General features: G+C 38.0%; 2 protein-coding genes across 2 annotated transcripts; both read right to left on the bottom strand.

The window, feature by feature from the left end:
- Positions 1 to 1,192: 1,192 nt before the first annotated feature.
- Positions 1,193 to 5,050, bottom strand: LOC306773618 (protein disulfide-isomerase; the record flags this gene model as incomplete). Its single annotated transcript, XM_079263487.1, has 11 exons — positions 1,193 to 1,276; positions 1,380 to 1,469; positions 1,605 to 1,786; positions 2,446 to 2,566; positions 2,732 to 2,929; positions 3,060 to 3,185; positions 3,518 to 3,625; positions 3,752 to 3,889; positions 3,985 to 4,109; positions 4,576 to 4,776; positions 4,870 to 5,050. 11 exons carry the CDS (start codon positions 5,048 to 5,050, stop codon positions 1,193 to 1,195), a joined length of 1,554 nt encoding a protein of 517 aa, XP_079119613.1.
- Positions 5,051 to 8,577: 3,527 nt separating this feature from the next.
- LOC306773627 (lipopolysaccharide-induced tumor necrosis factor-alpha factor) lies at positions 8,578 to 11,254 on the bottom strand (the record flags this gene model as incomplete). The annotated part of the gene is made up of 3 exons (XM_079263498.1): positions 8,578 to 8,683; positions 8,771 to 8,978; positions 11,110 to 11,254. 3 exons carry the CDS (start codon positions 11,252 to 11,254, stop codon positions 8,578 to 8,580), a joined length of 459 nt encoding a protein of 152 aa, XP_079119624.1.
- Positions 11,255 to 11,475: the final 221 nt, after the last annotated feature.

Here is an 11,475-nt window from a genome sequence, read left to right on the forward strand (position 1 = left end):
CTGCATGCATTGCCTGAAAAATCAGGCTGCCTCCTGCTGGTGGATAGAAGACTGCTGACATCTCAGGGAAGCCTACAGCTTGCATGTGAAGACAGGAGCAGGTTGTTGCCTATGATCTGTCCTACTGGTGCTTGCTGGGCAAAAAGCCCACTGTCAGGGGTGCATAATTCAGTCCTATGAGGTCCGCAGTCCAGCAGGTTTTCCTTACTCCAACACAGCTGACTTACATTAATGAGTCATTGTGCAGAACCGACAGGCTGTTAGATCTGTTTAATTTGATAAAGAGATGTTGAAGCAGGAATACCTGCAAAACCTGCTGTAGGACTGAATGCAAGACACTTACACTACTTAAACCCCTATATAGCAGCTGTTAAATGTTGCGATACAACAAGATTGTGAGTTTGGGGCACTTTTGAAGCAGTGAGTTTTCCTTTCTGCATATTAAGTATTAAACAGTAGAAAAGAATTAAAAGAAAAGAAAAGGAAATGTGTAATTGTGAACAACCCAATATATTAGGATACATAGAATAGCTAAGAATTAGTCTCTTTAGTGGAAAAAAAATTCTAGCTGCAGATTGGACATTACTTCTGTATCTTGTAAGATTTTAAAAATGTCATCAGATACGCAGTATAAAAAGAAACTCTCTGTGCTTAAACATTGTTAGCAGACATGCAGCCAAATATCTACATTTTTTACGAGTAGCTGCCATTTCTCTGCAAAGTTTCTTCTTGTGTTTAAAAGCTAAATTCAGTATTTTGGGCTCATGTTTAATTTGAAGGTAAGGCTTTTGCCTTGAGTGCATTCAACTTCTTATTCTTTTGTAATGAATATTGTGTAATGTAGAAGCTTCCTATTGGCACAATCCCACAAAAATACTGTATAAAATAACCTTGGATTTTTACTTTATGTAGAACAATCAAAGTATCCACAGCCTTTGCATAGTAGGCTACTACCTAATTTTTTTCTTCTGTCACAGCATTTATGTTTCTGCACATTTTAAGTATTTCAGTCATTTAACCAGGACATAGAAGCTACTGAAGATAAAACAAGAAAAGTCTTTTAGCTGTCATATGTTTTAATAAGAGGCATTTATTTGATTTAATTGACCAGATTCTTACAGATAACTTAGTCGATCAGATCACACTAGGATAAAAAACATGACAAAAAGAAAAACACTGTGTGGTCATTCTATCAAAGCTCATCTTTGTTTTGTTTGGTCTTTTTTGCTTCCTCGGCTTTCAGAGCCTCAATATACTTCCTCCTGTCTTCATCCTCCTGGAAACACAAGGACAAAAAGTTTATTTTTATCAGAGAAAAATGCACATATTTACATATATCTTTATAAGCTAGCAGCTAACAGATGAAGCATATATTTTACCTTAATTCGGTACTTTTTGGCTTTTTCCATCTCTTTATCTACAAACTTAATCAGGTCCTTTAACTTCCTTTTTCCAGTGTAAACTACCATCTGACGGGCAGAGATTAAATAAAAAACCTTATTACTGACATGGAATTACAAAAAATAAATAAAAAACCCAAACCAGATAAATATTGCAATAAAAGTAAAAATCCTTAAATCTTATGACTTCATGGATGCACATACCCTCTCAGCATACAAAGCAGGAAACAGGCAGAGTGATGGGTATGCTCCCTGCATCGACATGTTGATGTCGTTGGCTGAGGCATCAATTCGAGCAATAACCACATCATCTCGCTCATTGAAAGCCTCAGCCAGTTCTTCCCACAGTGGTAATACAGCACGGGACTTTTGGCTATAGGGTAGATCTGAAATCCAACACAAACAGGCAGCAACCACAGTTAGCAGCACACTGCAGTAATGAGAAACTGTTACTCTATTTGTGGTGTGTGTGGCATAAAAGTTTGTGTCCAAAGCCTTTTAGTTGACAGGAAAAGGTCACGGGTTGTATGATTTTTACAATAAAAAAAAACAAAGCAAAAGCAACTGTAATACCCCTATAAGTTCACGGTTATTACATAAAAAAATTATCATTTCACATTGCCTTAGAGCTGCTCAATGTTTCTAAGCTTTGTCAATAGAAATTGTAGTTTTATTTCTAAACAGCATTTTGCACCAGAAAAAGTTTTAGCAAATTCTTAGTCAGACTGCAGAAAGTCGCATCACCATGGTGATCTCTGCTATGACTCCAAATTCAGATGGAAAACTGATCATCAGCAGCTTCTCTAATCTTACACAGACTTGACATATCTACTTAAGATGCGGGCATTTTCAGATAAATTAATCTACCTATATTGCACAAGTTTTTTTTTTTTTACAACTATATGAAGCAAATACATCTTTGCCTTCAGGAACAGCTCAGAACTAAACTGCAAAGCTTTAAAACCAAAAACAAGATAAAATTTTTCAAACTCAGCTGAAGAGACACAAATCTGTGCTTCAAGTTGAGTAAAGTGTATTTACTTACAGAATAGTACAAAAGCAGTCACGTTGGGGTTGAATGCAACCTTTTCGAAAGTCATTCCCACCAGCTCTTTCACAGGCCTTTGTTCCCATCCTTCAGGTATTGGCTCACTCTGCAACCTGGGCTGTTACAGGTACACACACACACACACACACACACACACACACACACACACACACACACACACACACACACACACACACACACACACACACACACACACATGCATCAGGACAACACTCCACTTAAACTCCATCATGCACAATGCAGCAATGTGAGTGGGGTTTACCTTAGCTTTACCCTCTAAGTAAGAGTGGCAGAACTGTGTTATGTTTTCTACATTCAGGATGTCAGAGGGCAGATGGTAGGTCACATGATCTGTCAGGTTGACTAGTCGGATGAGAGGAGCCTCAAAGTCTTTAACCCGGAAGTACTCCATGAGTCTGCCATTACGAGGTTCATCCACGTTTACCAACACAAACAAAATCTAAACGAACACAAAAAAACCCCACTCTCAAACACTCCAGCAGTTTGGTATAAGATGAGACCAGCGTGCTGCATCTGTTTGGAGAGGATGAACCTCTTCTTCATAAAAACTGAATGTGTGTGTAAGTTACCTTCAACCTGAATGCCTCTGCAGCGATACTGAAAGCAGAGAAAATTTCATCGAAGTCTGCAGAACTTTTGTTCACAAAGAGGAGGGCATGATTTAACACAGGTGAGCTCAAAATTTCCGAGGCTGTCTGGAAGAGAAAAGAGAAAAAACAGTCAGAGATGACGAGAGTAGAACTGGAGGAAGTGATGTAACCTTAACCACAAACTCTGTTATCGGATGTTAAGATGGACAAACTGCTGTTTGTCTTTCTTTCCAGTCCAAAAGAGTTTCTCTTCAACTTCTACAGCTATATTTTTGTTGGTTGTTGCAGCATGCATGTGGTGGAGACCCCGCCATTATGACAGGTGGAATGGATTGAATTAGATTGTGAAGTGTGTGTGAGTTTGTGTGACTTGTGGCTGTCAGTGGATGAGAGGAATTACAAGCATGTGAAAATGTTTATGTAATGCACAGCATCACCTGTCCATTGTACTCAGTGACTGGGTCCATCTTGTAGACAGAGATGAAGATTGTCAGCATCTCTTTTGATGTCTGAGGCATCATTTTGTAAGTCTGAATGAGCCTGGACTGCAACACACACAGACAGGATAGATGGATGGACAGATCTCTCATATTTTACCTCTCCCTTATAAAGGTTCTTTCAGGAGGTTTTTATCTGTGTGTGTGTGTTTGTTTGAATGGTGTGGAACATACCTCTCTGAGCAACAGAACAGCATCATGTGCAGGACCATATTTCTCAATGACTTCATCATCCTGAGTTACAGCAAATTTGATGTCAGGAAGGTCAATTGATGCTTCATAGAACACCTGGACGTACTCATGGTTCAGATCCTACACACAAGCACACACACACACACAAGTAATTAGGGATAAGTAAGAACCACATCCAGAGAGAATAGGAGGAAAATATAACAGCTGGTTTTCACCTTGAAGAATCCGACCACTGTTAGCACCTCTGAGGTTTCTAATTGGCTGAAATCAGTGATGAGATCAGCCGCTGATCCCGCCCTCCTTTTTAGCCAGGTCAAGATAGAAGCGGCGCTCTGAGGAACTGGTCACCATCAAAGAAAGGAACAAATGACTTCACCTTAAGTAAATTACCGCCACCCAATCAACAGGCCATTAAAAACAGTAGAACACAACAGTCTGTTGCACATTGTTCTGACCGTCTTCAGCTCTGTATGCTCCATAAAAATGACCGCAAAGATTGTTGTGACTGCAGCTTCATTGAACTCAGATTAATATGTTATTTGTAAGAAGGCAGCCATATGAGAACGTGTGTAGACGCAAAGCCCTCTCACGGCTGTAGAGATTATTACAGGAGAAGAAGAGGAAGTGAGAAATCATAGGAGAAATCCATGGATTTGAACACATCCTGAGAAACTGATAAACGATCTGTTAATAAATCTGGCTAAAACTGGGATACATTTAGATTGTTTTCCTTCTTTGTAAAAGGGTTACAAAAACCTAGATAAACCAGACATTTTCATGTTGACTCGACAGACTCTTGCACATACCAGGGCAGGCTATGGGGTTGTATTTATCTCCAGAGAGGTAAAGTCTGATTGTGGGATGGCCTGTTGCATTGAGCTCTTTAGTCAACTCCTTCTCATTTGCTACATCAACCACTGCCAGTTGGACCTCTGAACCCTGAAGCATTTCTGCAGCAGCTTCAAATGCGGCCGACACTCGATGAGCTTCTCCAGTCAGAGGAGCATCTGACACACAAAGAGGAAATATAAATGTCGACATGTTGAATGTGCTGCTACAGGAGGTAGCTGTTAAGTGTAGGTCAAAAAGGGCTTACTTACAGAAGTGCACCAGCAGCTGCTTGTACTTTCCCAGTGCATTGTTGAAATTCCTCTTATCCAAACGTAAAACTCCATCCGTTCTTTGGATGGTTTCTTCTCCGTGCAAGTTGGACTGTGTGCCAGTAGCAGCAAACACGAGGAGGCAGAAGGCGGTCAGACCCAGCAGCTGCAACCTGTTCATGACGGATCACCTACAGTTTCACCAACTGAACACTGGAATAACTTGACAGGAAGGTACAGAGGGAGTGGTGATAGGACAGACTTATACATGTGTATGAGTGTTGAAGCAGTAGTAGTGAGTGGCTTTGTTATCTGCCAGCCAGACCCACCAGTCTGTTGCTGATTAACCCCTATCTGAGCCTTGTTGTATTCTTGCTATTGGCTGCATTTCCCATCAGGTTTATTACTAATATCTAAGTGCCCTTTGCCTCTTAGTTTTAGACTCAACAAGGTCAAAATGGATGCACAGAGGAAAGTTACCTATATTTCAGCAGTTGCACCAGATACTGAATGATTATTAAATGAATAAAAGGGAGCAACTTTGTTATTTTCATTCTTTGATTTATTCTCTGACTCTACTAAACCACATTTGCACGACTTATAGATTAATGAAACTGCCTTTGTCCAAAAAAATCCACATTACTTTCCATTTCTAATGATTTCCCATTTCTTCTGATATGCCAACACCTGGAAGACTATGGTTCAGCAGTGGGCAGCATTTATGGGCTGTACAGTCTGTATATTCTGGTCCTCTGACTCAGATTACAATATGAATAAATTCATGGTAAGCAGAGTGGGAAAGTGTATAACTTCAGACAAAGTACCTGAGCAATGTGAAACCTTTACGTTTGAATGAATGAATGAATGAATTTTACTTTGAACAAAAAAAGGTTAAAGTAAAAATAAATATAAAAGGGGGACAAATAGGGGGGTAGGAGCTAATAAGTTTACTCTGCTTTCCGCTCTGCAATTTATTAATAACTGATTGTTATAGACATATTACAAAAGTCCACTACATGATATATGCATAGGCCTACAAACACACACTTTATAATACCTTTTGAATTTAATATAAGGTATACAAGAGTATGTAACAATCCTTTGTCACCCTCATTACAATCCATTTGATCCAAAGGGATGTATGTCATATACCTACAGTATATTTTGTCATTATTTAATCATTTAGTCGTTTTGCATCATATTAGATACTGTTCAATAACTGTTTACTGTAGCACTCACATTAGTTCTTATTCGATCAGATGAGTAATGCAGAAGCAACTTCTCTGGGAACTATAGCGATGAAACCAAACAGTCAAAACAATGATGTGAGTCACTTCGTGCTGCTGATAAAATCATTTTGGCATTTCCTTTTTCTACTTCTAATTGTGCTTTTAACTGAAATGGGGCTAAAGAAATGACCACCTTTTTCTCAGGGTTTTTCAGTATTTTCTGAAGATTTCAGACGAGATTTGACAAGTCTAAAAGGTTAATATTTTCTTACAAACATAGCTCTTTTCTTTTTTCTTTTCTTTTTAAAACACATCGTTTCATTATATTATTTATTGATTAACAGGGATAAGTCTGGGGAAGTGCAGAAATTCATAAGAGCACAACTAAAATGAAATAAAACTTTATGGCATCTGAAAACGAACAGATATAACTCTGCAGAGCCCGTTTGGCTGCTGTTGTCACCTGTTAAATATAAATCCTAACAGGCAAAATCCCCAAATCCAGCTGATTCAAAGTGCTGCAGAGTTTTGAGGGGGTTAGCGGGAGAGCTCTAAATGAGCCAGCTTATAAAAGACATCAGAGGAAAATGCTCCCAGCATGCACTTTGCTGGCAGAATCTGTGAATAGAAGTTTCTCAGCTATTAGGCTGATGAATTTGCTTCCAAATTGGGTTCAGGACCCAGAAAGCTGCAGTCAGTGCTGCATTAGATGATCCACAGTCATCCTTCAGCCGCTGTAAGCTTTTGTTTTTCCCTTCCCACTGTCATCAAGCTCTGTCTATGTAAACCGTCATGAGACGAACAATTGTTGTAAGCATGAAGGGTATGAGTAACTTTAACTAAATCAGTTTTGGTGGTAAATTTCAACCAGGTTTTGTTCATTTCTGCTCACTGGGGGGTATTTTTATGACAAAGAATTTCTAGAGCTGGTGCGAAGATTAGATCCTGAATTACACTTCTTTTGGTTTTGACTGACAGTTGTTTTGTTTCTGTGTTGGTGGTATGCACAAAGAGACCAATCAGATAATCCAAAAGATGACAAAAACCAGAATGGAAAATCTAGAGCCAGTATAATATGAAAAAACAGACAACACTACAAAAATATTAAAGATTTAGATTAACCCCAGTGAAACAATACAGAAAGATTATTAAAAAAAAAAAAAAAGAAAAAGCACACTTGATGTCAATCAAAGTGTACATGTTCCCAGAGTCAAAGAAAAAGGTTTATATGACTGACTTAAATCAACAAATGTTTACCTTTATTAAGCACAAAACAGAAAAATAGGCAGCAAAATGAATTAAATCATATTCATTTAAAAATATTTGTGTTCAAATGCTGAAGACAAAAACAAACAAAAATGTAGCTTACTTACACATGAACATTTATACATATGCTGTAAACACAGAATGTGAAACACAAACAATAAGATACAGAAAAGGACAGTAAACATATAAATGAATAACAAAATAAGTCTAAAGTAAATACAGAAAATAATTAAAACAGCCACAAATTTCACTGATGCAGCCTGCTTATGGAGGGTTACTTCAGTTTTTCTCCCCTTCATTATAATTTATTCAAAAGTTTGTTTCCAATCCAACGCTTGTTTCCTGTTTTTCCTTCATATTAATGTTATGTCTTTTCCATCAACCAGTATTAGAAATTCTTGAGAGGAGTGCTTTAAGATCTGCAAAACATTAACCGACCATTCACCTAAAACTTTTGTTCAACTCCAGTCTGTCAGGATAGTGTTTCTCACACCTGATCCCCGGGACCCCCTGCCCTGCATGGTGAAGATATGTCCACACTTAAACACACCTGAATTAAATGAATGGCTCAATAACAGGTTTGCAAATAAATTGCCAAACAGTCAATCAGAATCAGATGCGATGGAGCTAGAAACATATTAAACATACAGGGGAGATGAGACAGTCCTGAGAACCAGGAGTGAGAAACACTGCTTTAGGACCACTGCCTTATAGATTTTCATTGTTTTCCTTTTTTCACACAGCCAGTCAAATTAAACATCTCCTCAACACCTTGCTTTTACATTCTGCCTGTTAAAGAACCATTAATTTGGGCCAGTTGAGTGTAAGCAGGGAACCAGAGAAAATCTGTACAGGCAGTCCTCAACGACTGATGAAGAACACTGATAAATAAGATGGAATATTACCAGAAAGGAAGAAAAAGGTTATATTTTGGTTTTAAAAAATGATTGTTCTTTCATACTTATAAGTAGATGTGGTTGGTTTGATTTTCCATCAGTGTCTAATAGTGATAAGTTAATAATAACATAAAAATAGTTGCAAAATATCTTTAAAAGTTGGCCCCATGAGTCCCCATGTCTAGTATACAGCTTACATTGCACATATCAGAATTAGCTGCTAGAAGTTTCAGTTGATAAATTAATTAGCCCATTTATGACATAAGTATGTAATAAGATCTTAAGAGAACTCGGCATGTTTACAAATCTTGACACGGTCATCTTCTATAAGTATACAGCAGCTTTCTACAACGTGGACAGTAGTGACATGCATCTTGCATTCTTTGCATCATTAATGGGATCAGACAGAAACCACATATCAACCTGAAACACAGAAGCAGTGCATGAATGTTAAGCCACTGAAGCAGATTTAGCACATCAGATTCTTCCGTGCATGTGTTGTCTACTCACCCCATCAATGCAAGAAGGACACAAACGCACCAAGCAGTCAACCCAGGTTTATATTTAACTTTACTGGTGACAAGGCAGTGGCAATGTATACAGCGGACTAAACCAGGTTTGTCCTTCAGATATTGCACTGAGATGGGGACGGGCTGCGGCTGGGACACTACGGCTACCATCTGAGCTTGTGTGCTCCGGAGAGCCGGTGTTACACCAACTGTCATTCAGAAGAAAGAGACAATCAAAGTGTGAATTACAAACAAAAATAACAAAAGAGTTGTGAAAACATAACACAGAATTTGATACTTTGTGAAACTGGATGGATGATTAATCCAGACTCTTGGGCTTGTGAAGTCCCAACAACTGGCACAGATGGTGGAATCAGGACAGGAAAAGGATCTTGTTGCACTGTGACAAGAAAAAAAAAGCACTGAGACACATTCAATATAAAAATGCTGAAGTGAACTAAAAACTAAAAACTCACTCTCTTTTTTGCCAAATGAACAGTACAGAACAGCTACCAAGCCAAAACAGTCTAATTTACTTCTTTTTATTTGTTCTTTGTTTGTTTTTTTTCTCCAAATGACCAAAAACTTTTAAGCATTTGAATAGTTTTGCTGAAAATACTTAACAATTTTCAGCAACTTTTGGTGACAATAGTCAAGAAACTTCAGTTTTGCAGTAATAAGGAAGCACTTTTACTGCTCAGGTGGTTACCAGCATTAGAAACATGAAACATTATGCTTTTAAACAGCTTATAGTTTAATACAACAAGCACAAATGTCCTGAACATAAAGTGCAAAGAAGGATACTTATGTTTCAAAAGGTTTTCAATCTGTCAGTTCATCTTCAAGTGTTCACACATAGTTTAAAGGGGTAGTTTCTAAACATAAATGTAAATAACATTATTTAATTGCTATGAAAACCGCATATACTCTTGTTTAAATGATCTTTTTTTTCAATTTCTATAAAAAATTATGGCTTTTGTAGTCAAAACTGACTCAAAACGCCATCTGCAGGTGAGAACAGATATTGTTTTTTATGATGTGGAGCAGGGGTGGACAGCTCCGGTCCCTGAGGGCCACAGTCCTGCAAGTTTTCTGAGTTCCCCTGCTGCAAAACGCCTGAATCACATCAGTGGGTAATTACCAGAGTTGTGCACAGTTTATGGTCAAGTTCTGCCCAAGTCTTAAGTCTGATGTGTGTCAACGACGCACTAAAGCAAAATAAGAATGTTTTGCCTGCGAGTCTGCACACAGCAGTTGAGACACCAGAGGAGAAGATTTGGGAAAGATCGACTTTCTATCACAGCAAGATGGTAAACTTCAGTTGTCATTTACAAAATGTACAAAACTGAAGTTTTAAAAGTCTTGTAATATACTGTTGTGGAAAAAAAAATAAGTCTGTCAATGACGAGGAGTCTGGTTCTGAACTGAAAAAGATTACAAAGTTTCTAGAACAGAAAATAAGAAAGTACAGAATAATACAAACTGCAATTTGGAGAGGCAGTCCAGAGGTCCGACGGGGCAGAAGTCTGGAATGCTGAAGTCTGGAGTCCTGAGCTGAACCATCCTTTTTCCCTTGCATAAGGGCGTCAATTGTCTGCCCTGAATCTGTGTTATTCTAAACAAGAAATGTCTGTTGTTATCTGTAACCCTCTTCAAGGAAGAGAGTGTTCTAACTATTCAGATCCCAGATGTCTGAATGCAGACATGTCAGGCTCTCTACACAGTTTTCCATTCAGTTTTGTTAGACAGTGTTGCTTTAACAGTAGATCCTGTTAAACTACAACAGCCTCACTGGTAAAGAAGTTTATGTTTGCATAGTTTCAGTAGCTTTCAAAGTCATGGTAAATGCTAGATTTTCATCTCAGTAAATGCCATCTTATAAAACCTTGACATAATCTCGTCTGAGAGATGGTGTTTACCCCAATTCGACTATGAAGCTAATGAAACCTATATACTTCAATCAGAGGAGTATAACTGGACTTTACTGTATGTGTAGCGTCTGTATTGTTATATGTGTCCTTACTGGACAGCAGGGGTTAGAATTATGGTTTGAACAAGTCATCTTCATGCCATCAAATTGTTCAGCTCATGCACTAAACCAGGTGATTTCAATCTGCACAGTGAATTAACCTGTTTCAGTGGCTGAGAAGACCAAATACACAATGCGGAGATGACTTGTTGAGGCTTTTCACACGCCACTACTATTGTTACAACAGGCATTTGAAATGATGAGGCTCCAAAATGCATTATTTGTATGAATGAAATACACGTTTTCAACCTTCAATGAGATTTATTCTTACACAATGTTTCTCCAAGGAAATGAGACACAGTTTAACTTACCAGTTTCTCCATAGGAGGGAGGAGGGGTTGAGGGAGATGTTAAGGAGATGCTGTATGCCGGAGGAAGAGGAGAGGAGAGGGTGAGTCCGTCTGTGCTCTGACCAGGAGGTTGGCGACTGGCCTCCTCATACGAAGGAGGCTCCATTAACAGACTGACAGACTGAGATGTAAATAAAAGCAAAGTTAGTCTATATATGTATCTTTGGGACACCTTTCTTATATATATATATATATATGTATATGTGTGTGTATATATATATATATATATATATATATATATATATATATATATATATATATATATATATATATGTATATGTGTGTGTATATATATATATATATATATACACATATATATAAGATTTT

This window comes from Telmatherina bonti (assembly GCF_933228915.1).
Source record: "Telmatherina bonti genome assembly, chromosome: 3".
Classification (NCBI taxonomy): domain Eukaryota; kingdom Metazoa; phylum Chordata; class Actinopteri; order Atheriniformes; family Telmatherinidae; genus Telmatherina; species Telmatherina bonti.